This window comes from Pleuronectes platessa, chromosome 14, assembly GCF_947347685.1.
Source record: "Pleuronectes platessa chromosome 14, fPlePla1.1, whole genome shotgun sequence".
NCBI classification, from domain to species: Eukaryota; Metazoa; Chordata; class Actinopteri; order Pleuronectiformes; family Pleuronectidae; genus Pleuronectes; species Pleuronectes platessa.
The window spans coordinates 8,247,457-8,275,453 of record NC_070639.1 but is presented as its reverse complement, the minus strand read 5'-3'; the positions used below and the strand labels follow the sequence as shown (position 1 = coordinate 8,275,453).

General features: G+C 41.4%; 1 protein-coding gene across 4 annotated transcripts; it reads right to left on the bottom strand.

The window, feature by feature from the left end:
* Nucleotides 1-146: 146 nt before the first annotated feature.
* Nucleotides 147-25,445, bottom strand: LOC128456465 (target of Nesh-SH3). Of its 4 annotated transcripts, XM_053440645.1 has the most exons (23): nucleotides 25,102-25,445; nucleotides 18,545-18,724; nucleotides 18,345-18,413; nucleotides 18,130-18,262; nucleotides 17,418-17,608; nucleotides 15,948-15,991; nucleotides 15,236-15,284; nucleotides 13,925-13,990; nucleotides 13,645-13,734; nucleotides 10,208-12,055; nucleotides 9,723-9,800; nucleotides 9,125-9,313; nucleotides 8,344-8,412; nucleotides 5,535-5,597; nucleotides 4,672-4,794; nucleotides 4,258-4,347; nucleotides 3,936-4,145; nucleotides 3,601-3,706; nucleotides 2,923-3,002; nucleotides 2,360-2,389; nucleotides 2,061-2,219; nucleotides 1,681-1,803; nucleotides 147-1,167 (listed from the first exon to the last, which is right to left on the bottom strand). In XM_053440645.1, exons 1-23 carry the CDS (start codon nucleotides 25,211-25,213, stop codon nucleotides 1,052-1,054), a joined length of 4,218 nt encoding a protein of 1,405 aa, XP_053296620.1. In that variant the 5' UTR covers nucleotides 25,214-25,445; the 3' UTR covers nucleotides 147-1,051. The 4 variants fall into 4 exon arrangements, with proteins under 4 accessions (XP_053296620.1, XP_053296621.1, XP_053296622.1 ...); XM_053440646.1 differs by lacking the exon at nucleotides 13,645-13,734 and having other exon boundaries at nucleotides 148-1,167; XM_053440647.1 differs by lacking the exons at nucleotides 9,723-9,800; nucleotides 10,208-12,055 and having other exon boundaries at nucleotides 151-1,167.
* Between the last annotated feature and the right edge of the window lie 2,552 nt (nucleotides 25,446-27,997).

The window sequence follows — 27,997 nt, the reverse complement described above, 5'->3', positions numbered from 1 at the left end:
TAGGCAAGAAGGCAAATGTAAGTATAAAAGTAGAAAATGGTGCTTCCCAAAATGTTAAACCTTTCCATTACTATAAAAAGCACCGGAGTCAAATGGAAATAAGTATCAGTATATATAAAAACATGATTTATTGCTGGAAACATAAGTGGTCCATCAAAAACAACTGCCAACGTGACAGATGTGGAAAAACCGGCAAGTTACTCTCCAATGATTTAACACAAAACATAAATTATGTCATTGAAGCTCAGTTTATTTCTATTTTTACAAACGTATATATATATTTTATTCTTTATTTTATTCTACAATACAAAACTGCACGGGCATAAAAAAATACAAATGCTTTTGTTTTCAAGTGATTCCACAGAAACTCAAACGTTGATTTCTTACAAACAGATCAACAATTTGGCTAAAACTGTTTTATGTTTTACCTGAAATGTTTCTGTGGTCACTGGTTTACAAACTGTACTTGACATCATATACATATATGAAAAAAAGTTTAATACTGTGCAAACTGCAACTGCTAATAATCCCTTAGGGCCAGCAGAAGGTCGATTCTGCATGTCTGTGTATACTTGTACTTTGCAGGGTCCAATTGTACAACGAAAAGTATGATTTGGCTGCTTTCTGTGTACAAATGACGTTTGTGTGTGCTCACTGACATGCAAGTACCGGGAACAACTTTTACTTTCTTATCTCAAAAGCCCAAGCACACAGAATATTCAATAACAAACCCTTGATAAATAATATCATACACGTTATTACACTTCGGGAGCCAGCTTCCCAATAGTTTTGCCGATTACTGTATATTCAACATTTTGGTTCACTTACACTCTTTTGTCCATCGTAGCATTTTGGATAAATAGAGAAATTACGACCAATGTTACAAATGCATGGGACAGAGTTCTGTGACACATGATCGTTCTATAGAGGTTCACACCTGGGAGAGTAGGCCGAGTTCCAACTGACAGTGTCCATGGTAACATTATAGAAAAGCTTGTCTTCTTCTTCTTGGAAACTAGGGAGCCATCCTCCGGGCCAGCTCTGTGGGATCTTACCACTTCCCGGGAATAGGTGTGCCACACTCGTACCAGCCCACATAGGTAACGTGTGACTTTCCTCCGATATCTCCAAATTGGACAGGTTCCTGTCTCAATGCTCTGTAGAACCCTGGTACAAAGACACAGACAGAGGATGTTTTTTTACAAATGTCTTCATTGGAATCAGAAAAACTTTATTGTTATTGGGTTTGGGGAAATAATATTTGTTATACAAGTGTATTATGTTACCACAGTTTTACATTAAGAAAAGTGTACTTTTTTAAAATCTGAAATGAGAGATTTGTGTCAAAGTTTTAGCATTTCCCTTCGTTCAATGCTCAAGTAGATAATTAAAGTGGACCTAAGATAGACCCTTGTGGAACATATAGCGACTTTAACAGAACTTGATTCTGAGCTAAATAAAACTACCCCAAGGGTTACGGTAAGGGTTAAGGCAGGTCCAAGAAAAAATTCAACACACTGGTGACGAGTATCCAGGACAATAACTAAATCCTCTACAACACAATGAAGTTATTGTTCTATGAACTATATATGTTTTCTCTAGAAACACTTTCAACCTACATGACATCACTGACACACCTGGATGACATGAAAACGTTTCTGATTGGTGGAACTAGAATACCTAGCCTGCTTGGTAGCTGGTCAGCAAACATCTGGGTGCCGGTCCGTCCATCCAGGAAGGAGTCGACAAACTGGCAATGGTCCTCACCGTGCCCCGTCTGATCTCCAATGTTGTAGAACTTACCTAAAGAGATGGAGGCCGTAATAATATCTATCAATCTCTCTTCAAATGTACTGTGGTTTACAGCATTTAGCATCAAGGCAATATAAAGAAAGATTAGAACATTTGAACATCTAGAATTTCATGAAAATTTGAAACTCTGATCAACGTCATCCGGTGATAAAGGTTTGTACGATACAGCTGAAAGGTGTTTAAATATTTTTGTCATATTCTTCACTAAATGTTCTTCTCTGAATTGGGTTTAATTACAGTGTAATTACCATTGAGCGAGTCACTCAGGTAGAGTTTGTATCTCAGCGAGTTGCAGAGCTGGATCCCTACGAACTTCCTGTACCAGGTTCTCTTCACGTATTGCTTCCCATTGCATTCAGAGTAGGCGTCTGATTTAAATGGGAACTGAGTCCAGATGGCGTCTTTGCCTGTGAGGAAATCATTAAAAGCAAATGCTTCATATACTGCCCATTAACGGTGTTAACATAAAATAGAGAAGGTTCAACATATTAAACTGCCTAACTTTACAGCAACAGACAAATAATAAGGAAAAAACTAGAATATTCACCTGCAACATATTCACTCACTCGTGGATCAGCTGCAAACACGAGAGAAAGTTCCAATGAATAACGTTCTCAAAACAAACACGAAACTTCTTGAATTATTGTGCGAGACAAAGCCAAACTTATATCAGAGCTGATTTGCCACAGCACAGCGCCGATCCAAAAGTGTGGGCTTTGATTGCAGCAGGGCAAGAGGCCAATTCAGCAAAGCTTTCCTGTGTCTGTGTGTTGTCATTGTGATTTCAAACACAACATTTCATCAACTCAGGGCCTTAATTCAGCTGTTTTATGACTGCTGCATATCTAACTTTGTTCACATAGCGCTCTTATCACCAGGTTAAAGATTTCTGTCTTTTAGAAATTAGGATATCTGGCAATCTGACAAGACCCGAGAGTCTAATCAGTCACACCTCAGTGTCACGTTGAAGTTATCAGACTGACAGCCAACCCTTTGAGATTCGAAACGAAGCAAATAATGTACAGTCGCGGCAACGTGCAGCTATTTAGTCTTCGAGTTCTCTGTCAGTTTGACTGTAGTGGATAAGATGTTTAAGTTTGTTTAACTTGCCTGATTCTGTGCTAAAGGTCACGGGATCAGAGGAGGGTCCGGTTCCCAGCTCATTCTTTGGTGTTACTTTGAATTCGTAACTGAAACATTGAGAAGAAATCTGAGTTACATGCACAAAAAAGGAATTGACCAAACTCTTTAGCTGAATTCCTCCAATCTCCAGAGCTGGGAGACATATTTTCATGCCTTTGAAGGCTAAGTATGGGTCACATACACACGCACACGCACACACACACAAACACACACAGCTCATGCTTATTCCACGTGCTGCATTCAGATGTCCTGGCGAAATCTGGGACAGAAACCTAGCCCAGGGGTGGGTTCTGGTGAGTTTCGAGATTTCCAGATGTTGAGATCTAATTAAAAAAAACACTCCACCCACATTTGCTCAGCTTTTGTGTCGCTTTTGCCATTTTTGCAAAACGGGATTTACTGCATGAGCTGCGAGAGAACAAATGCATCTTCAGTGTAATTTAATACTTGTCTGCAGTGAACCTTACTTTTTGTAATCAGCCAGTAGTTCAAGCATAAAGTATTTATTAAACAAAGGGTTTATTTAGACAACCTTACAGTAATGTAAACCTGGTGCTTGTTACCCAAGTGTGCAACAGTAAGAGGAATTGACCAACAGGAGGTTTTTTCCATGACATTATTTTGTCCGATATCTGGGTCACATACTTGCTCTCCGGTTTGAGATTCTCCACGGCCGTGTGTGTCTGGTTGGTCGTCAGTATGGAAACTTCCTGTCCATTCGGTCCTTTAGCGGTGGACACAACTTCATATTCTGAACCAAGACAGAAAGAATTTAAACATTATTTTTAGCCATAAGTAATAAGCTATTAACAGTCAAAAAGTATATGGCTTCTTATCCTTAGCCTTCATTTAGTTTTTCATAAATATCGACTGACTCTCCAAGAGAAAACTTGTAATTTAATAAAACAGGCTCCAAGTATCCCGACACATTCCAGATCCTGACGACAGGACTTTAAAAATAGCCCCAGCATGTGCTGCACCTCTGGTCTCGTTGTCAGTTTTCTGCCAGTCAAGAATGACAAAGGACGGGCAGCCCTCCACGGTGACCACGGTGAGGTTGGAGGGAGGGATGCGGGGTGGGGTCGTCACATTCTGATCGCTGCCCTCCTCTTCAGGGAAAAAAGAGAGAGAGGAGGTGATGGAGCACGGCTCGTCTGGCTTTTTATCCGTCTTGTAGATCACGTGGGGAGCTGGAGAGAGAGACATTCAGTAGAGCAGTTAATTATCATACATAGTTTTTGATAGAAAGCGGAAGATTTCAATAACGGAGGCTTAAACCCTGTAGCAGAGATGACGTCTTACCTACAAAACGCTTCTTGCCCATGATGTCTAGGTCTGATGCCGGCAGGGGCCTGAATATGGAGGAGTTTTCATATATGTCAAAGTGGCTGCCTGAAGAGGAAACAAGAGAGAGCAGTTATGGTTGGTTTGATGTGCCAGTCGTCCCTGGCAGCTCTCTCTGTACTCAGTTTTACAGCTCTGGGCAAACACCAGGCCCCCGGGCACCAGCTGAAGCAACACTCTCTTTTTCACGCCTCTGTAAATTAAAAATGTATTTTCTTTTATTCTTTGTTGCACATGCAAGCGGCATCACCCATATATCCTGATTATTATCAATGTACATGTACAAATGTTAATCATATATTTTCAAACACCCATGGATAAGATAAAAACGCAGTTCCTCAGAGGACTCATTAAAAGTTGTGTTTCTCTTACTGTTTACTGCCGGGGCAGAGGTGGTCGTCGGCTGTCTTCGCTCTTGTTTGGGCTTGGCTGTGACCAGAGGGAATGGCTTCAAGATGGACTCTTTGTCTCCTTGTTTTAGGTCCATGGGTTTATCTGAGGACAGAAGGGAGGAGGAAAATAGATCAGTTCTTCACCTGCGTCATCATCTGACTCACAGTCGCAAACACAGTTGTGGTCCATCTGCTCTGGCCATCTTCACTGAACAACCCTGCTGCCTTTTCCTGGCTGCAGAGAGATCAGAAATTTACTTGTTGAGTAATGTATTTTGTGCTCTTTGAAGGGGAAAGGGTCTGCCTCAATACATCTGCTGTGTCCATGGATGCCCAGATGCTCCGAACCATGAACTTATTTACACTCTTGACATCCCACACAAGTACACTTGTTCGAAGACTGTAAGAAAAAAGGCTATGTGCTGCTCTGCAAAGACAAATGCTGTTTGGTGTATTCATAGAAACGGTATCATTAAAAGCGGTTTTGACGGCCATTTAAAGGTACAATAAAATCTGATATTTCAAAAACCTATAAAAGAATAAAGTGGTAATTTCCCCAAATGCCATGCTGTCCCTTTAACTTGCATATTTTACATTTGTGGAACAGAGGGAAAATTCCTCATAATTTTTGGCAAACATAACAGCTTACAAAATGGTAATAAATGTTTGAGGTTTTGGAGGCGTTGTAGTATTTTCTAAATTTAAGGAGTGGATGAAGGAAAAACAGTCACTGGCTCATGAATCAGTGTGAGTCAAGTCTTCCCCTTGGGTGTTGCGTGTGTAATTACAGTACAAGGGACAAGGTGCAGCAGTGTTCAGTGCATCCATCACTGTCGCCCTCACCATGGTCAGTTGGTTTCCCCACCAGGTTGGGTCTCTTGTTGACGGGAATGGGGGGTTGCAGAACTGCACGGAATCATGGGAAACAAGAGTCCATTTCAGGTTAGAAATCACAACTGAGACGGAGCAGCAGGTGGCTGGCTCCGAAGAACAGATGCAAAACTTAATATAAGTGTGGTTGGTTATTTTGATGAAACGATGAACGATGAAAGAATGACAAGTTTATAGATTCAAAGACATAGGCGACAACTGGGCTCTGAAAAAAAGAGTACAAACAAGGACATGAAACCAGAAACGATGAAGCACATGAAGCCAGGCCAATTGCATGTTAAACGCTGAAGTCACTGTGTGAAGTGCACTGCCACAGTCTCCAACTAATGAAAACAACGGTTTTACTACATTTGAACCAATAAACCACCGCTTCATCCGCTCATCCTAAAAATCCCCCTAAAGTTAAGCTGGGGAATACAAAAAATAAGATTCTCTGTCAATCCCTAACAGGAAACCAATGTTTAAAGTCTAATAACTTTTTTATATGATTTTGAACCCATTCTATGAAAGTTATTTTGGATCTGTTGAAGTTTGATTATCAAATTTTCCAGAAAATCCCCACACCACAGAAAGTACAACAAAATAAAGATCGAGCCAAGGTTGAGATAAGACCAGATCCCTTTTTTGATGAACACAACAAATGAGATAGATTAGGTGAACTGGAGTGAGCGCACGAAGAACAGGGCCGTGTGATGAGAACATATTTGCCACAAACTGTCAGACTCAGATTTCTTAATATGAGTGTTCTGCCATGATTTCATCCTGTTAAACCAGAGTAATCTCCTAAGATCTTTGTTGTGATTCGAGAAGCTCTGTGAGGTTTGACACATGGACTATCAGTAACATGCATCACAGCTCAAGAGCTAATCCATTTTCAGAGATGGGTCCATTTGTCATTTTCTTATCACAGAGATTCATCAATGGTCCCTGTTGAAAGATTCCGTATATGTCCAATTATCATCCCATTTTCGTTTGGATTCAGTTCCTCCTCGCTGGAGCTGACCTCCCCCTGAGCAGCATAAATCAGGGATCTCTGACATCTCCCCCCGAGAGGAGCTGAGACTATCAAGACAAACTAAAACGGCATCTGCCAAGTCTCACTGATTAGCACTGTGAATACACTCTAGTAGAGACTCTGACTCACTCGTGGCATAACTGACAGCTAATGGCAAACATATGCTTGTATGTTGTCAAGCAAAATGTTGAGGCAGTGATTTAAAAGCGTTGCAAAAAAAGCAAAAATACACAAGACAGGGGTACGTGAGATATAAAGAAAAGACATCTCAACAGGGTGAAGTCATGGGTAACTGGGCAGGGAATGAAAACACAGCCAAGGTGATGTCATGTGATAAGATGCAATGTCAACAAGGTGTATAAAACGATCTGGTCAGTGTTTAACAGTTTCTGCAGAGGGTTGGTTTTGTTTGCCGTCTCACAATTAACCAGTCAAACAGAAAGTCCGGGCCTCTGATGTGCCAAAGGCCTCAGACTCTGATCTGTGATTTAAAACAGCAGCATTGTTGCGTGTACGCTGGTTTCTGTTGGATAACCTCATCTTCAGAGAAGGTGGAAATATGTGCTGTCAAAAGAGACTTTACTTTCAGGCTGGAAAAATATTCCCATTGAAATACTACATACCAGTTTTCTCTTTATATCGGAAGTTGAAATGCCAATATGAACCAGAACTCTGTAAGATTGTTTAGGACACTCTCTAATTTACCAGATTTTTAGTACAAGATACAAAGCTGCAGAGTGTTGTTTGGTTTAAGAGGTAGTAATTTAGTTGTTTTTATTATGGAAAAAAGAAAATAGTCACTTTGTGTTTTGAGGTGTGTGCAGGATGGCAGGCAAAACAACTTCTCTTTTTGTGTAGAGGTGCTTCCGTAGAGCCTTGCGACTCCTAGAAGACCTCTGAAACTGTCGATGTTTCCAGAAATGACACACACTAGCTGTAACATGAGACTGAAGCGCAACTCGTCTTCACAACTAAGAGTGCCACAATTAATTCATGTGGTGGTTTGCATCACTACTCGTGATGGATTTCAAAAATCAGGCTAAGCACTGTCAAAAGATTTCAGATTTCAAGCTTTGATTAAAGATCAACGTGATGGCTCCCTACAAGGGAAGCCAAAGCATCATGATTGCCCCCTTGTCTGGTAACTGGCCGCAGTGTAGGTCATAAATCATTGATAGGGGAAATGGACCAAACTAAAATGTCAAAGTTCACGTGAAATACATTTTTCTTTTAAAAACATCTGCATTTCACACAAATCTTTGTTCAAACGCTCATTTATCTAGTGAGATTCATTGACTATCTTATGATTGGTTGAGAAATGTTCAGCGGGACGTTGGTACCGCAGGTCCATTCCACAATCACTACTGCTCAGACTCTGGCTCCAAATTACATCGTCGGTGCAAGATGGCAGTATTCATATCCTGGGTGTTTTAGCTTCATCTCTTGATAGTGGGAGGAAGTGGAGACGAGTCATCCATCTTTATTTACAGTGGAGAGAAAATGTCTAAACCAAAATTAGATTCATACTGTATGCGGCTTCAGTCTCAGTCAAGTGTACTATGACTACGTCAACACAAACCTCAACAGACAGGAAACATCACATTGACAAATGAGTTGAACATCAGAGAGGATGAGAGAATATGACAAAAGCACAGATCAGTGTGACTGTGTGGGACAAGACATGACAGTGCCTCATGGGTTAGTGACGAGGAACACTGATAGGTGATCATCTTGGTTAGTCTTTACCAGGGTTTTCTTTGGACCACACCACAGGCTTAGGAAGAGCAATGGGCCTATGATGAACCCCGTCGGCTGCTGGAGGAAGAAAAGGGTCGGTTGAAAATTATTTGGCTCAGAAAAAATAAAAAAAACCTCTTTCATATTTCTTTCTCATTGTCAAATGATTGTGAAGATTAGGCTTGAAACTTGCTGGTGTTTTCAACCTAGTTTTGCAGTGGTGCTTGATACAAACGGAATTGACTTTATCTCTTGACTTTTCTGACTTTGCCTTCTTTCATAACTCTTAAAGAAGTTTGAGTGTGTGTTTGAGAGAAGAAGAGATACAACAAGAGAAAGAAGGGAGAAGGGAGATTGGTTGTAGCAGCTGCACTGTCTGCACAGTTCTTGGACTGGCCTGGTTGGTGTAAAATGTGGTGTTTCCTGGCCAGGGTCGTGGCCAAACTCCCCACCCTGTCAGAATAAAGGACTGTAAATCATGTTAACATCCTGACCCCAGAGAACCCACAATTGCTTGACGTAAAGGTTTGAGATACAGACTGAGCACATGTGGCACAGCGTGGATAACATATGGACTGTGAGAGGACATGAAGCTGAAAATCAAAGCAAGAGAATGTAAAAGAACAATCATTTCTATTGTACATCTACATCAAGAACTGTGAGTATCCTTGTCTTGTCCTGTTGATGTACAACTGCAGAAGGAGTGGTGAAAGGAAAGGATAACCTGCTGACGTTGGAGAAGGAATGAGAGGACGGAAGAAGAAGGGAATGAAAGTGAGTACTCCATTACCCCCGGGTGTGCTGGAGCTGCGAGAAGAAGTCAATGTCTTGGATGAAGAACCTGTTCTGACACCACCACCAGTGGAATGAGGGGGAATCCGGGTGCGAGATAGCGTGTTGTTTCTTGCTCCTGTAGGAATTGATGAGCTAATGGGAGTACGAGGGACTTCAGCTTTGGATGGTCTGTGGATGCCAGCACCTAAACGTGCAAAAAGTCAATTTGGGAGGTTAGAGACGATCCACTTGAGAACTTGAGAGCTTTACCTAAATGGAATAGATGACAGAACAGTGGGGGGGGGGGGGGGGGGGGGGGAATGCAGATGAGGACAATGAATTCAGTGACAGAGACATAAATGAGATTGAAAGATAGCCAGACCATTTGGTTGTGAATGGGTAGGGGTGAGGTGACTGTGCTGGACTGAAAATGGATTCACACATAGAGGCAGGGATAATGATTGGGTAGGGTGTGTAGGGTGGTGGGATGGAGATGGCAATGGGGAAGCAGTGACATCATCCAATGGGTTGAGTTACAACTGAAAGCACTGGGTTCCATGTGGCTTGACGAAAAAGCAGAAATGTTAATGTGACAAACATGTCATGGTGTTTACCAAGATTGTAACTACCGGCTCTCTCGGTAGCCAGGGCAGGTCTTGGTAGAGGCTTGCCCTCTTCTGCTGGACTAGGAGCTGTATGAAAAAGAACTCACTTGAATTCTAAGAATATTTATATATATGAAAATGTTTGAACTTTTAAAAGGGGGCATATCCTACACTTATTCTTTAATACAGAAGGAAATGATTGTTGGTTCTAAATGAGAGCTGTGAAAAAAGGGTATTTGTTGCGCTTATGATATCCACGAAGAGTCATCTTTTACATGTAGTAAGAGAATACTGAACAATATAAAATCATTCGGATGGGGACATAGTTTTTTACGACGTCCCTGAGACTACTAGAAAATGGATCAGATATGGTTAAAAAAGTCAATACAAATAGAACCAACATTTAAATCAATACGCCCCTTTTAAAATGTAATTTAAGATCAAGTGTTGAAGCTTAATTATGGTTTGCTGATGGCAAAAAGTAAGGTCTTTACCCGTAGGGACAGTGTGTCTTGGGTTGGCCTGGGTGGGTTCAGAGTAGGTCCTGGTCTGAGGCTGCAATGGTGGCCCAAGTTGAGGATTTGATCGACTCTTAGATGTAGGTTGTGGTTTGGGAAGAGGTTCAGGTTTGGACTGAGTCTGTGTCTTTGGAGGAGGTTGTGACTGTGGTGTTTTTGCTTTAGTTTGTTGTTTGTCCATGGTTTTAGGCATTTGTTGATGTTTACGTTGCTTTTTTTGGTGAGTTATTGATTGGGGGCTCGGTTTTGTCTTGGGCAGGACTTTGGGTTCAGACTTGGGTACGCTCTTTGGTTGAAGTTTGGGTTTCGGTTGGACAGACTTAATTTTTGGTTTAGATGCTGGTTGGACTTTAGGCCTTCCCTTGGCATTTAGCTTGGACTGTGGGTTGTTCATTGGTTGAGGGTGTGTTTGGGTTTGTGGCTGGGGTGTATTTGAGGATTGTGGGTGAGAGTGGGGCTGGATGTGAATCATGGGTAGTGCTTGTTGGGTATGAGGTATGTGCTGGAGTGTTGGTGAAGGTGTGTGGGCATGTGCCATATATGTGGGCTGGGGAGATGGTTGAGCATGTGGTTGAAGTGGGGTCTGGGTCTTTATTTGTGGTTGTGTTTTATGCTGGTCCTGATGTTTGAGATGGAGTGTTGTTTGAGATTGTGCATCTGCCCAGAGCTGCGTTGTGTTTTTAGGCTCTGGTTGGATATTGAACTTTTGTTGAGATTGTGATTGAGACCGGGTGTGGAATTTGGGCTGGGATTGGGGTTGGGTTTGACTTGGGTTATGGCTTATGGGTTGAGATGTTGTTTGGGGTTGTGGTTGGGTCTGAGGTACTGGATGGGATGTTTGTTGGGATTGAGGTTGGGTCTGATGTGTGGGATGGGATGTTGATTGGGATTGTGGTTGAGTCTGGGGTATGAGTACTGATGTTGTTTGGGGCTGTGGTTGAGTCTGGGTTACTGTCTGGGATCTTGGTTGAGGTTGGGTCTGCGGTATGAGTTCTGATTTCGGTTGTGGTTCATGTTTGACCTGGGACATGGGCTTTGATGTTGGTTGAGGTTGTGGTTGGGTCTGAGAAATACGTTTTGATGTTGGTTGGGATTGTGGTTCGGTCTGGGGAATAGGTTTTGATGTTGGTTTGGTCTTGGGTATGAGTTTTGATGTTGGGTGGGGTTGTGGTTGGGTCTGGGAAATAGGTTTGGATGTTGGTTGGGGTTGTGGTTGGGTCTGGGGTGTGAATTTTGATGTTGGGTGGGGTTGTGGTTGGGTCTGGGGTATGAGTTTTAATGTTGGGTGGGGTTGTGGTTGGGTCTTGTGTATGAGTTTTGATGTTGGGTGGGGTTGTGGTTGGGTCTGGGGTGTGAGTTTTGATGTTGGGTGGGGTTGTGGTTGGGTCTTGGATATGAGTTTTGATGTTGGGTGGGGTTGTGGTTGGGTCTTGGGTATGAGTTTTGATGTTGGGTGGGGTTGTGGTTGGGTCTGAGGATTTAGTTTTGAGGTTGGTTTGGGTTTTGAATCGGTCTGGGGTATGAATTTTGATGTTGGTTGGGGTTTTGGTTTGGTCTGGGGTATGCGTTTTGATGCTGGTTTAGGTTGTGGTTGGGTCTGGGGTATGAGTTTTGATATTGGTTTGGTCTGAGTTATGTACTGTGATGTTGGTTTAGGCTTTGGTTGTGGCCGATGCTGTGGGTACACTCCATGTTTATCCACATTTGTGTGGGAGACTGGCACCGACACCACAGGGGGAGTAATGTGTAGTGTAGGATGGACCTTGGGACCTAATGGAATTTCAAGGAAAGGAGGCAAGACAGATCTGGAGAGGTCTACTCCACCTGGGACGTCCAAGAAAGAAAACATGAAGCTTGAAAATATCATTTCAAATATAATAGATTGTAGAAAAGGTTACTTTAGAAAATGAAATAGAACAACATATTTTACTGTATAGAAAACATTGAAAACAAGACATAAAGAGAGTTAAGGAACAGTTGAAATTCAGATAATCAGAATCACCCAAGAACTCACCAAGCTGGACTACAGCACAGGTTAAACAATAACTCTCGAGACCCAACTGATAGAAGGGTTCAGATTTCAAAGGCAGAGAGACCATATGGAGGTATTTTCAATGTTACAGCCGTGTTACTACAGACAGACTCAGCTAACAGGGCCAGAATACTTGTGAATGACAGCCATCCAAATTCATTGGCTGTGCCTTGAAGAAGCTTTAACGCATTATGGTTCAACAGTTGCAGATTGATCACTGACTGTGGGATTTTGATGGACCATTCTAAATTGATTGCTTAATTCGTTCAGGTATTCACCTCAATGAGCAAAAATGTGAAGGAAAGTGATGAATATAACATGAAGGCAAAGAAAGTAGTAGGTTTTTGCTAGGAATTCAGTGCCTTTACCTAACTCTCATGTTATGTCTAAAATATTTTTTTTGGGGTTGTTGGTCAATTCGGTGCAATTAGCTACCATCCAAGAACTGGGATTACAACACTGTCCATCAGAGTATTTATTGGAATTTCTCCTTTAATCACAGAATAAAAACTATAGTTGTATTTGAATTTAGACACATGGGTCCTTCAAAAGCTACCCGATCAAACGGAGTCCTTTTAGAGAACCTGAGTTGGTCCCAGTTAGACAGTAAAGCTTCACCAAATTGTAATACACTAACAGAAAAAAGAGGGTTTACAAACAGAGAAATACAAGTTTACAAAACAAGAACATAAGATATTCTGCTGAAGTTCCTGCTGGAAGAAAAGGAATGTCTAGTGCATGCAACGTTGTCATGCAGACTTCACACCATCACCTGTGTTGCAATGAAAGCAAAAGCGGCTGATTTAACATCGGCAAAAACCATTATGAAATATCAATTGATGCAATGGATACTGAAAAGGAAAAAAATGAGTTCATTCATAAGAAATTGGAGACAGATACAGGGCAATCAAGAATTGCAATGGGATGTATTTGAGATATGACTGAGTTGAAATTGGCACTGTTTAGGTGAGCAGCAGCTAACAAGCTTCTCAGTGCCGACTAACATTCAACTCTTTCAAGGGTTGGGGAAGATCCTCTGCAGTACTCATGGCTTGTCCTACAGATTTCCGAAAGTAAAAACAAAGGAAAAGACACAACAGATCTTTCAAACCATCATTAAGAATCCCTTGAACTTTGTTGTTGCCATGCAGCCAAGACCACCTATCGTACGCTCAGTGCAATCCAAACAGCTGACACCATCAGCTAGTTTCCACAGGAATGGCTGAGCTACAGTACCTATTCATTGCATGCCACTCATGCAGGTCATTACAAACACTGTAAAGCACTGACAGCCTCTCAGTTACAATCCGCCAAGTCTATGATTGCAGCCGGTAGGAGAGCCATGAAGCTTTTTCAAGAAGAGCTGTGATTCACTGTTTACCGATTGGCCGTTTGGTGACGGTAGGCGGTGTGGGTCCAGGAGTTGACAGAGATTCCTGTGTAGTAGTTGTAGTAGTACTTGTGGTTGGAGCTGAGAAATATAGTGTATGTTATTAGACCTTGGAGAAAAGTTGTTCCTGTAAGTGCTGTAGAATGTTGAAAAAATTGTATGTACAGTAAACAAAGATTTCCATCAGGAAAGGGATAGAAAAGTCAGGTACACTGATCAGTTATAAGTTCAAGTTGGTTCTTTCTGACTGCTGAACTCAATTTGTCATTACCAAGAGTTGTCTTTGACGCTATGCTCCGGGAGATGGGCAGTCTGCTCTGGGTCTTGTTATGGAGAACTGACAAAAACAGAGGAGGAGAGATTCAAGAGAAGGACTTGAGATTTAAGATGCCTGCAGAGTCCTAAAAAAAATTATCTGTAAAAGAATTAAGTCCGTTAATTTATTTTACAACAAACAAATACATTTCAGAGAAAAACATTATGTCTCAAATGTGGTTAGGGGTCATTATATTTTTCTTCAACATTAGGATCTGTATCTTTAGCTTTAGCATCTCTATCAGCTGTTAACCAAATATATCCAAGCCAGGCACCTAAGGAACAATATGGTTAAACGTACAATAATCTGCCATTAATTGGCAGCAATGAGCCCAACTCTAAAATTGTCCAATAAATAATCTTGAAATTTTGAGCAAAACGTTGCCTATCAACAGTTAAAGAACAAAACAATTATTTATTAATTTCCACTTCTGCACCCGCTAGTTGCTGACGTTGATCGTCTTTTGAAGAGGGATTTTTTTTGGGGGGATGAAAACAACCAAAGTCGATGATGAGGAAGGTAAAGCGGTGAGATTTAATCAAAACAGAAAAGTACTGGGCCGTAAAACCAACACACTGAGCTGAAAGAGGCTTAAACTTAAAGAGTTCAACGAAACTTCGAACTGCGGTGATAACAACCTCAGCCAAAGAGGTTATGTTGTTTTCATCCTTGTCCATTAGTGTTTTGCTTGAGAGCAGGATTATGCAAAGACGACTGGATGGATTTCTACGAAACCTTTTTACTTTCTTTAAGATTGTGAGATATTTGTTTGTTTGCTTTTTATTCTTTTACCAATTTCCCAGGATATAATAGATGGATTTTCATGACCAAATCAAGAAGGTATGTTTGGGGAACTAAAATCGATGAGTGTGCAATTGGGTGCATTCTGAATTTAAGGGAACTGTCAGGCTTTGGAGGAGGGATGCGCTCTGCTGAGTGGCATCCTAGTTGCTTATGGGTTCAATGCCGAGTAACCATTTTTCATTATTCAGTCAGTATTCAGTCAAATTAGCATCTGCAATTAATCCCCCGAAAACATTGATATAGAATAAGTGCGAGGTGGAAGTGACAAGGTTCTATTTATAAAACAATTAATCATAGTTGGAGTTCAAGTTCTTCCAGTTCTGAATCTTGTGAAGTCAATGAGAAGACAAGAAACAGATATTTCTGAACAGTGGTAAATCAAAGTGTGTGATAAAAATTCTGCTGCTGTATTAAAAGGGTTCAGTGGGTTTAACCAAATGCAGCATGTCTCTGTGGGCTTACCATGGCGAGGAACAAAAGGGAAGGACCGTGGACCTGCTGCCATAGGTTTCTGGTGGGTGAAAGATAAGAAGACACAATCACAAAAAATACACATTTACCCTCACTGTCATCTTTTTTTTTTATTCCCTGACACTCACACCCTCTCCTCCATGTTGATTTGGTAAAGTACCCAGTGAAAGAATTGTTATTCGGAGTCTCCCTAGAGATAGGCTAGCAATGCAGCTGATGCTCAACAGCTGTGGTGTTTTATGGGTTTGAGTCCAGGAGCACGTGACACAGCAGCCCCGTGCTGTCAGAAAATCAATGCCACCTTTCTCCTCTCAACTCGTTTCCACACCGTTATCATTCTCCCCCTGTCCCTCCATCCAATCTCCCTTCGCTCTCTTTTACTACTCCAGAAGTTAGCTAGCTGCAGCCGGTTTCTCTTGGCTTGGCCAACCCTGGCTGCACTGATGCTGTTTCCACTGAGCCGTTGGATGGAAAATTAATGAGGCAAATAACCCTAAGAATAGCATAAGCTCACTAGTGCACATAAAACAGACTTTTAAGTATATTGTCTGTTCCAACTACCTGCTCCCTAAGTTGTAGTGACACTTCTCACTCTTGTATTTCATATTATTACAATAACATTCTAGTGTTAAATACGTCATATTAGTAATACTTAGGTTATGTCTTGATAATACATTATAATAAAAGTGTGTTCAATACGTACAACAGGGTTGAGAGGCCGCTTCAAGATTTTCCTGATGGCCTTCTCTGGGAACACAAGAGACAGATCAGTGAAAAAGTCAGTAAAGTGGAACCAACAAAAGTGAAGGAAACAAATAAAACCACATTTCAAATATGCTTTGTCCAAGATGTGTTTAATTGCATGATGATGAATGAGGAGTCCTTTGTAGTGGCTTAATAAAAATAAACTACAAGATGGTTTTGATTCAGTATCTCAGTGGATTGTGCTTCATAAGCACATGATGTTACCAAGGTCACTTGCACTTATGGGGTGAAAACTATTTGCCGTCACGTATTCACATGAAAAAAACATGGGAGTGAGCAACAATGTTGTTCCCTAAATTACAGAGAAACACGATACAGAACAGGAACATCATGAAAATATTTTTTGTTTTGTTGATGAGAAAGCAGAGTGTTCTTCTTTTCTTCTACAACTAATAAAAAAATGTTTACAGGGAATCAGAACTCTCCCTGGACAATTGATAAATCTGGCTAAACGGCCCCTAATGCTTTTTGCCAAAGATAACAGCAAGACCTCCAGTCAATTTTCACTTTATCATCTTTATCAATCTATGATATAATTTTAGAGGTATACTAATGAAAAAGTAGCTTAATGTCTGGACATCTAAACTTTTTAACAATCCTTGCCTTTTTTTAAAGAAAGGAAGCAAATAGTGGAAGTATTTATTTAGTTAATAAAACCTTTCTATACTTGTTCTCCTTCTATATACTCTACAACAGTGGTCGCCGATCCGTTGACCGTAATCTACTGGTCGATCTCGTTAGTCTTCACTGTCGATCTCTGAAACAAAATGTCATGACTCTACGGTATGAAGATCATCAGGTCTGTCGATAACGATCAAAGCCTGTTAAAACAAATGAATATATTCAGAAAGTGAAACGCTGGAGTGTTTTTACTTTGAAAAGGGTTCGGAAACTGTTGTAAATTAATTTGTGCTATAGACAGATAAACATTGTGTTCAACTGCAGAATAAACAGAGAAAATAATCATAGTTTTAATGTTTATCTGATGAATTTAGTCACAAACATAAATGGTTGAACACATTCTACATGCGTTTCAAAATAAAAGCACTACAGCCTCCTAAGTGGGTGGTAGATCTCAGCTTACGTTTGTAGTTTAGAGGGATTTGGGGCTTGAAAGGGTTGGTGACCACTGCTCTACAATGATGAGACAAAATCTACTGATCACCCCTTCCTAATATATTTCAGTTCTTCATATTCTTCACACCAAAACAGCTCCAACCTGCAGAGGCATGGACACCACAAGACTTCATAATGTCTCAACTCAAAAATGTTGTCCAAAACCTGATTCCTTTAGTTCTTCAGGATACTAGGTTGTTTTCTCTCTGGCTTTGCTCTACCTCCCCATTTATAGTAGCAATAGCAAGTGGCTCTCAAATGATGGTGAGTGAATCATGTCAAAGATACTTACTCTCTAATCCCCCCGAGCTGATGTTGTGAATGACCGGCTTGCTCCACATTCCGGTGACATCCTTGGCGCTGGGCTGAACACCAAACTCATAGACTGTGTTGGGCTTCAGATTGTCGATGACCGTGTCGCTGGTAGGGCAAGTCTGGTAGTTCCACTTCCTGCTCCTCTCACGATAGCGCACCGTGTAGTGTCTAAGATGAAAGACAATAGAACATACTGATAAATCTTAAATGATATGTATATGGAAAAATGGCCTCTATTTATATGGCACTTTTTTTTGTCCTGCTGACCACTCAAAGCTCTTTACAGTACAGTTTCACATTCACCCATTCACACATACATTCATACAGTGCATCTATGTGCAACACTTGAGAAGAGAACAATTTGGGGTTCAGTATCTTGCCCAAGACACTTCGGCATAGTCCTGCTATAGAACTACCGCTCTAACCCCTATGAGCCGCGGTCTATGAAGAATCTGAGTCACTGTAGTGATAGAATATGTACAAGAAATAAAAGGAAAATGGATTTGCCGATTTAGTTTTCTCATTCATTCAAGAGGTATCATCTGTTCTGTTTTTCCGCAGCCTTCAAACCTTTAAGGAACATTTGTGATTGCATTTCACAGAAGACAATTTATGGTTTTAGCTTTTTCTTTGTTACCCTGTGCATTTAGTGTATATGTGTGTATGTCTGTGTTACTGTGTAAGCTCACCCGTCCTCAACACAGTCATTCATGATATTGCCCTCATGAGGTGTTTTCAACAGTGTCCCCCAGGACAGGAGCACTGAGGTGGGCGTAACTGATCCAATCACCAAGTGTAGCGGCTTCTGCAGTTCCACTTTACCTGAGAACAAGTTAACACGTCTTACTTTAATAAACATGTTTGCCTCCATCCATATCTGAATGTCACTTTTACAGAGCCTTACCTGTGCAATGCTTTTTCACGTCGTTGGTCGGGATGGGCTGGACGGCTATAAGGTACTTTGGCTCAGCATCTTTAAAATGAAGAATAAACTAGTAATGTTATAGATTATCGATTTGCACATTCTCCTCTTTCCTTTTAGCCATGACAAAAAAAGGAAAAACTAATCTACATTGGATATAGCAAATGAATAGCCCGCCTTACCAAACTCAGTCTCATACGGCTCTCCGTTCTCTGGCAGCGGAATGAACTGTTTGGAGAACATGCTGCTGCCATAGCCCAGGATGTAGCCCTCAAGCTTGGTGTCAGCGTTTGGTCGCAGAAACTTCATCACGATGGTGTCTCCTGTGGCGTTGATACGAACTTTCATGTTCTGACGTCGCACTGGGGAAGCAGGAGAGGGCATACATGAACCATTTAATGTAAACACAATTCTGTTAGTCTTCGGTTTTGTCAGACACAAAGAGAATCAGTAACCTAAAAGATGGAGAAAAGGAGGTTCTGCAAGTGATTAAAGACAAATCCAAGGTTTTAGTCACAACTAAGTCACTGTCAATCTGCTACTTAAGGCTGATTCATGCTTCTGTGTCAAAGCTACGCCATAGGTGCACACATAGCCTATGCAAGGGCTGAGCATTCACAGTTTTGTGTAGGTGTGTGTGAGACGCCCTACAATTACATCGCCAAAACTCTAGTGGCGGTTTATATGCTGGTGTTGAGTATCTTCCCGTTTCTGATCTGCTTATTTACAAAATCTCTGGTGCTAACTTCAGAACAATGGCAAGTGTTACTAAGTGTATCGTGTTGGAGTTGGAGCCGATAAATGCTGAAGAGCGATTACTTTTTCTAAAAGAACTGCAGCGAAGAAAGAAAATAAATCGTCTGTATTCGTTAACATCAACTTAATCCAAAAATCTGAAAAGTGAGTCTGCAGTAGATGCGTAGTTACATTTTTGGGGAGGTGCACCTCAGGGTACAGAGTAGGGCTCTGTGTAGGATACAGATCTACCTGTAGGCTATAGCGTAGCTACGATGCAGAAACAGTTTACAATCATCATGAACTGCAGACGTTGAAGCTTCTATATGAGCTGTGGCGGCAACGTGCATCAATAAGCCCCAAGATAAAATCCAGTGACGGGTCAGTAACATTTGATCATCTCGTTACAAAGGCATTTGTCAGGGGTTGGAATATATTGGGCAGAAAGTGAAGGTCAGTTCTTAAAGTTGAGTTTGAAACATCAAAATTGGGCGGTCAAAGGATCTGACTTTGGGGGAGGACCATATTGTGATAGATGGTCTGTGTATCGTCAGGTCTTGTCCGGTGTTCCTGGCATGCAAGGGTGGATTTTTTACAAAAGTGCTCAAAGGAAGGCCAAAGTTTCCGTTTCTCTTTGATGGCCACAGTATGTTAGGAATTTGTTACGGTTTGTGATTCAACCATTTCTGTATCTCTGCCAAAGGCGGATTGTCATCACTCATCTCAACTCTGTATGTCGTAGAAGTACTTAAGTTTCTAAACATTCTTGCCTGTAATCATAGATGAACTCAAGTGAAGTGCACAACAACCAGTGAACAGACAAGAAATCCCTGCAAACACAATGCATGAAAGTATTTGTTTATTTTTCTCTCAATACTTTCCTCAGTCATGTGGCCTTCAAAACTAGCCAAGAATTCAGCGTGCTAGCAATTAGCGATCTAGAAACAGAATGAATTGCAACAGAAAACTCTGATGAATGCAGCGAGGCCAGAAGTGTGACTGACAGTTGGCTGCTGCACATGTAAATCAATAAATAACACCATTGGATTATCAGTGGTGAGAATTCGTTATTAGAACATAAACAGCTTTGTTGAATGAAACTTTGTATATTGCAATTCTTTTTTTCAGAAATCAAATACGTCAATACATTTCCACAACATGCCTTGTTTTTGTATTTTCTATTCCACAGTGGAAATTACAAAAAAGTCGATGGGACTCTGACTTCCACCTCCAGTTGGGTACGAGGCTTAAAACTTTCTGCCTGGATTATGTAGTATATTTCTCAAGAGTACATGTCCTTGGCTCAAATTGAAGCTTCATAGCGCTAAATGAAATAGTGGAACTTTGAACGAGGAACGATTCCAGCTGCTGCCTGATGCCAAAACAGACACTGACAGGGAACGAGGGGGAAGCCCTGGATTTGAAAAATACCCTCGCGCTTTTCCAGCTATGTGTTTCCTATCAAAACGGCATTTGTTTCGATTCTCTCATCAATATTTCCGATAGAACACAAGTGATATTGGCTCTGAGGGAGAATGTATGAAACATTAGGAAACTTCTGGCAGCACCTTTCTAACTCCAGTACAAGCAAACACTGGCGTGGCCCCACGACACTGTGGCCATTTGGCCCACGCGCCTCCCAGGGACTGTTGAGACTTATCAGTATTTCCAAATTGAAATGAATAAAGCTTTAGGAAGAGATCCAGTTACAGCCCTGGTAATCAATCATCTACAGTACAAAGGGAAAATGACTGACATTTGGTTAGCCACGAAAAAACTGATAATCTACAACACGATGTTGTGTGTGTTTGTGTGGGAAAAATGTTATGAAAATAATGAGGCTGTTTAAATTTACACACTTCCTGAGGTCAGCTCTGCTGGTGATTCTGACCCTGTCAAACACACAAGCTCGCTGAAGATTTACTACCTCAACAAAAGCTGTAACTAAATATAATCAAATCCACAATCCCCGCTTTCATAGCCACGGATAAATGACTGAACACGTCAAGACAGAGCCTTTGTTTAATTTATTTTTGGAAACTCAATGCAACAAGTTTAGAGAGACACAAAACGCCTACAGACACACAACATAGGAAGCAAAGTGAGACACAGGGGGTAAACCGACATAACACATAAAGTACCCACAGTGAGACAGAAAGCAACAGAACCAAAGACGACAAAAATGTGCGAATCAATCACAGAGATGCAAACGAGCACAAAGTGACACAAAACTGCTACGGAGACACAAATAAGGTTGTTTTTCTTTTGTGTATGTCCCAATATGGGTCTTGCTCTCCAAGTCTTTTACATGTGTGCTTCTAGGGCCTATTGAGTTTCAAATGTACGTATGGAAAGTTGGTGGCAGATTTTTGCAAACGGTTTCGCAATAACATCAATACATACATGGGGGGGGGGGCTCACTTATATAACATTGTAAATCTCATTAAATTAAAAACATTTATACCGTTCATGCAGAGAACATATTCGATCCATAAACAATTACTGTACAAGCAAATCCATCGTGACTCTTGGTATCAGCCAATAAACACGTTAGATTATACAATAAACGATGCCACAACATTCAATAAGTATTTCACCATCGTATCCAGACTGTAATGGACAAAAACACAGACCATTTAATCCTGCTGGCCTGAAACAGAGAAACACCCTGACACTGGAAACTCATGTCAGAAGTCTTGGCTCAGCGGAGCAGTGATCATGGAGCCTCAGCGGTGATGGATGATCCTCTGGGAGAAGGACTAGGTTAATGGGGGTGTCAGCGCAACACGTTCAGCTGCTGGGCAACATGATATTTTTATGTGTGTTTGGTGTTTGAAAATAAATATATTCACACCAGCAACTGCGATATTGGCATCAACAGATCAAGATTTACCGTCCGACGTTATCAAGCCAGACTTCCACAATCCGCGGCTCTCTCCTGCTCCGCTGTGTCTCTCTCTCCTTCTCCCGGAGGAAGAGTTAGAATAAACACTGACAATAAATACGCTCGTATCATGTCAAGACTTTTCCGTGAACTAATGAACTATAAATATCTGAAGCAAAACCTCGAAATGGAAAGGAGAAACTTGGCGCAGGCCTTTGTTATCAAAGATTTTTTGCTCTTTTTCGGAGATTGGAAAACGGACACGGAGGCATGACGTCATGTGAGCTTGTCTCGAGCATCTGACCATCACAGCTGAGCCCAGTTAGATGTTAATAACTCCATCCAAATGAGGCTATAAACTCTTCCTATTGGTGCAGTTTATTGCTAAAAAATCCCCTCGTATCACACACTTATAAATCCATAAACGGACCTTTCGTACCACACTCCTTCTCCCAGACTCAGGGTGTTTTTACATGGCTCTGGTGTAAAGTATTTCAGCCTCACAGTCCCGGAGTCAGAGATGGAGGAGACTTGGCTTCCTCCACCGCAGAGACACATGTTTTATGGCCCTTGGTAAAACATAAAAAGCCTTCATTTAAGACAATGGAGTGTGAAAATCTCGCTAGGTCTTGTGCCAGTCAGAGCAGCGAGGATTTTAAATAACTTAGCTGGTGACCAACCAACAGCTGCACAGACCTATATCGGCTGTGATGGGAAGAACCTGAGCCTGCAGACTGCAGTAACTCATCCCTCTGAATATCGACTGTAATCCTCCAGGAGCCTCTTTGATCCCGTCCCTCTCTGGAACAATCACAGCTCACAGGAGGCCGTGACGTGCGGCCCAGTGGTAAAGAGCCTTGTCTGGGATCGAACCACGACATTTTCCCACCTGCCTCGGCTGCGTCCATGCAGGTCTCTCTGGTCTCACACCATATATATCCCCCCTGACAGATTTCCACGGAGCAACAGCTGTTTTCCCTTCCACTGTGGCACCGCTCCATCCGTCCTTTCCTCCTTCACTAATTCATTGTTGTCCTATATGTGTCAGCGGCCTTTTCCCATCAACTAGATCCTCTTTCAGCTTCCTTAAGTGCTTTAATGTATCTGTCTTGTCCACTAATCTCCCCCACTTTGCTTTTTCCTTCAATATTTCTCTCTTATTAATGTGTACCTGACACAAGGCCATGTTCTGTCCGACTCGGCTGAAGTTTCCAGTTCGTTTATAGTGCTGAGATGAGTTAGTGGCGAATCATTTCTTGCATTTCTAGAGATTCAACTCATTCATCTCCTCTGGCTTGCTCGGCTTAGTGTAAATATTTCAGAACTCAAACACATTAAAAGCTGTGCAAAGAACAGATCATCTAACATTGCATACACCTGTCAACTCGATTACTATGCTCTGATATCACTGACACAAGAAAACAAACACTTGCATTCTAAAACCATGAGTTTGATCCAAGAAGAAAAGAGATAGAGTTTAACTCTCCTCCCAAAAGAAACACCCACCCACGCACACGTCTCATTTCAACAAACTCCCAAAGCTGCACTGTGTGAGATTTGTCTGCAAGTCAAGTTCAGCCTGCAAGTTATGCACTGGAAGCAGCTCTTTCCACTGCGCTCAGCTCAGCTCAAATCACTTTCACTACCATCAGAGTCCTCAAAGGATGACTCTGTGTGTGTGTGTGGATGTGTGTGGGTGAGCCAGAGAGAGAGAGAGAAAGAGGGAGAGAGAAAGAGAGAGAGAGAGAGAGAGAGAGAGAGAGAGAGAGAGAGAGAGAGAGAGAGAGAGAGAGAGAGAGAGAGTAGTGGGATAATGGGAGAATATGGAAAACCGTTGTGGAAAATGTGCAGTTTTTCCAAGAAATTTGCTCTATTAAGTAATTTTGTCCATTAATGTCTTATATAATGCAAAAATGATGTAATAATTTCCATGTTGCTCTTCAGATTTTGAATATATTTATTTTTGGCCGTTTGCAGAGGCCCAAAAATGTTATGTCTACTGTGCCTGAGTTTATTGTGAAAGACTCTCTTCAAGTATTTGAAAAAAAAAAAAAAATCCATGTTTAAAAAAATGAAACAATCAATGTAAAATTCATCAGCCTGAAAAAAATTTGCTTAACATATAAACTTTTCACATTGACTGCTTCATGGGCTCGGTTCCAGGAAAGCCACCCCATTACTTTGTCTGAAAGCCTGACCTTTGACCCCTTACCTGGAAACGTTTTTTTTATTAAAGCCTGTGAACGGTAACTGATCTGTTTCACCCTGTCTCTGTCTGCTCGCCTCGTTTCAGGGAAACAATCAACTAAACCACACCGACTGTAAAAACAGTTTCTCATCAGTTTCTCATCATTTGAAAGTGTTACAGGCGACTCAAGAAAGGAAATCGGAGGGTTAGCATAATATTTAACGACTAAATGAAGGCTCCAAAATGAAAATGACATAAACATCAATCCTGTGTAATTTCACTATTTGTGCACTGCACCGCCTCAAAGCTTGTTTTGTTCTTTGGATACAGAGAGCAACTCTGGATAAAACACATGAGTCGAGCTACATTAAAGCCAAATGAGGTCATCACGGGTTGCATCTAATTACAGTGCTACATACACAGAAAGATGCCTGAGGATGAACCCTGTTGCTTTTTCTTTTCTGCACAATAAATCCAGTTTTATTTTATTTTATTTTTATTTGCATCTGGGGATTCCTGCAAATTAGAAACGCATTGTCCTTTTTGGAGGCAAAGCTCTTCTAACATTCATGATAATGGAAATAAGATTTCTTAAATAGCAACCACCGTCAATATACTTTGCAGAAATTTGCCCTTAGAAAAAGCCCTTTCTCGTGTCATTTGTCTTTAAGACAAATATCCATCTTTCAAACTCTAGCACAATGTCCATCTAAGCTTATCCCAACATGCATTCAGAAGGCAGAGAACGACCATGGAAAAGCAAATAGTGCTTCAGAGGGATAACACAAAGCAAAAATCCCAATGATGTGCACTTGCATGGATTTTCCACTTTCAGAGGACCATGATGACCACTGCACCACTTGCAATCAATAATATTCCCTCTTGTGAATATTTCAGTATAAGGCAATGACAACAATGCATGAGTCACCTACCTCTGCTCCTGCGAGGAGTTGAGGGACCAGACAGCGCTGTCCCAGCGATGAAGACCAACAGGAGTAGGACCAGAAAGCCGTGTGAGTCCTGCTGCATCCTCATCATCATCATCTCTGCTGAGTCTCAGGTGCAATGAAGCTGCTGTGATCTTATCTCAGGGACTCGCAACAACTCAGCGTTATCTCAAGGATTCAATAAATCTTTGGTAACAGGGTGAGAGTGGTGTGTGTGCTGCAGCTGCAGGAGTCAGACTAGATGTTTGTGGGGCGGCTGGACTACTTCTCTGAGCTTGGGGCTCTCAGGACTAGCACAGCTCACAAGACTGAACTTCTGGACAGCACCATCTATACCTCTATAATGGAAGGAGGGGACAAATAGAGTTGGACACACCCATTCTCCTTTCCCTCCCTCATCTCTCCTTTTCTTTAACTCTCCATCTCACACTCTCTTTAAGAGAGAGAAGGAGAAAAGGAGTAGAGTAAAAAGAGTTTTGTCCAAAACTCCTGCCCTTTTTCCCCCCCTGTTCTTTTTTTCACTGCTTATTCTGGTGTGTCCACATCGATCCTGCTTTCCATCTAGAGAGGCCTTTTGACACTTTTATTTGCTCCTTCTCTTTCTTCTTTTCTTAGCTTCTCTCACACTTAGTATGGTAATATGCACTCTACTATCCATTAGTCGTATCTATGCAAATCCATCCAGGTTTCTTATCGTCTGTGCACCAACCAGTCAAATATCAACATTCTGCAAAAACCTGGATTATGCTCTGCCGCTTCTTTCTGTGCAATTCCGAATTTACAATTTTCATGTTCAACATTATCTGTGCACGACAACTGCAGTATGGTTGTCATTGCGGAGGTACTGTGGTTATTGCAAATACAAAATGGTTAAAGTTAAACCAGGCTTAGGTAAAATACACTGGCTTAACAGGGCATGCGATTTTTCTGCATGTGAGTCCGACCACCACCCTAACCTAACTTTCTGCTTTGTTTGATGAGGTGCACGATTCTGTAATAAAGTTCTTGGATACAGGTCTGCTGCACGCAGGTGTGACTTTGAATCCTTAACATCACAACCACTTTGTCTTTTATGAACTGAGCCACCTCAACGGTTAAGGAGAACATTTCAGTCTCTGGCAGCTTCAGTCAAGATAATTTGAAGGGCAATTGGACTGGTCACATAAGCTGCGTGTATCCAAAAAAGGAGCCATTATATTCCATGGAAACAATGACTCTCATCGTCCAATCTATAAATATATTTTCTGCCACTGGCAGAAAACACGTTTACATAACGAGGGGCACAGACCAAAAACGTGTCGCTTGTGGCCGTGTGTCGCACACGCACTGAAGACTATTTGGTGCATCACAAACACGTGAGGACAGCGTAGCATCAAGAGGTTACTTTGAAGTCAGGCTCCAAGTATTTCATTGTTTACGGCCAGTCAGTTCACTTTCTGCATCTGTACGTGTGCAAATGTTTGTGGGTTTTTTCGAGCCAGTTTTAATCCTGGTCACCCAAGACTCTCCGCCAAAGTCGGGCCTCATGTCAAGGAGCGTGTGTTTGTGCACGGCCCACACATGTCTGCTCGCATGTGCATGTGTATTAGTGTGCAGTCCAACATCTCAACCTTCCAATGCAGCTGATTGTGTCCCACGTGTCATCAAATGAGACAGGAAATTGTGTTGTGCACCAGAGGAGGAGTATTTCCAGAGGAAGTCCCTGAACAGATTGTTTCGGTGGAACCCCAGCCTTCGTCACGCCAGAACACATTAAACACAGATGAATCATAAGACTGCACACAGTACAAACCATAGAAGAGTTTGGGGGTGTAACCTATTTTGACTTATTCTGTTTTGCTGATGGAATTTATTTGTCCATGGACTCACGATAACACGAGAATAAGAGACAGTAAGCCCGGGAAAAGTACTTGGATCATTTACTCAGCACAAGTACCAAAATAGTAGGATAAAATTACTCTGCTACAAGTAAAAGTCCTGCATTCAAAATAATTTGCCACTTTCACGTGCTCCTCGGTTTGTCCCATTTCCCAAGATTAACAGTCGTTCTTCTGGGTGAATGTGGAAACAATATGGACGCTATGCACAAACATGTGATGTACTTTATTGCTCAGAGCATTTAAACAACACAATATTTGAGGGTTTTTCCTCAGACCACTAGAATATGGCTTTAGTAGACTTATTGGCAAAGATGTTTCCATTAAATAACTATTCAAACTCATCCAGGTCACTCTACGTCAAGCGTGAGGAACGTGCAGTCCCAAGGCCGTTTATACCGCACTAGACAGTTTGATTCAGCCAACAAGGCAACTCAGACATCAAAGGGAATTGTTTTTTTTCTGTGATAAAAGAAAATTATTTTGTTGAAAACAATATTTCATAATGGCCCCCAAAGGATGTTATAACTAGAATTACAGCCTCAAGTTTGTAGGCCTCTGCCAAACAGCTAAGTTGTGATTTACATCCATGTCAGTCCAGACTCATGTAATTTATGGAGTGAAAACTTTTATAGGATCTAATAAGATGTATTACGTTTGTTTTGTCATAATTGAAATTCTTGTGTTAAAATAAAAATCAGATCTGCAAGTCCAAGTGAAGGTTTTTGCCAACTTGAAGGGATTCCCTCAAAAACGTTACTGAGATATCACATTCGCAAAAGTGAGACAGATGAGTGGGTGGACATAGAAACTTAAAAACTGAATTAATCTGGCTATGGCTGTTTCCGACACAGATGCAGGAAAGTTAAAATGGTCCTTGATAGGAAAAAGGTTCCCCACACCTGCTCTGCATGGAAACTAACTGTTATATAATTACCTTTTTACATTTAGAACCACCAGTAAATGTAATTTTAGAAGCAGCACTAAAAGTACTGGTTGTGCAA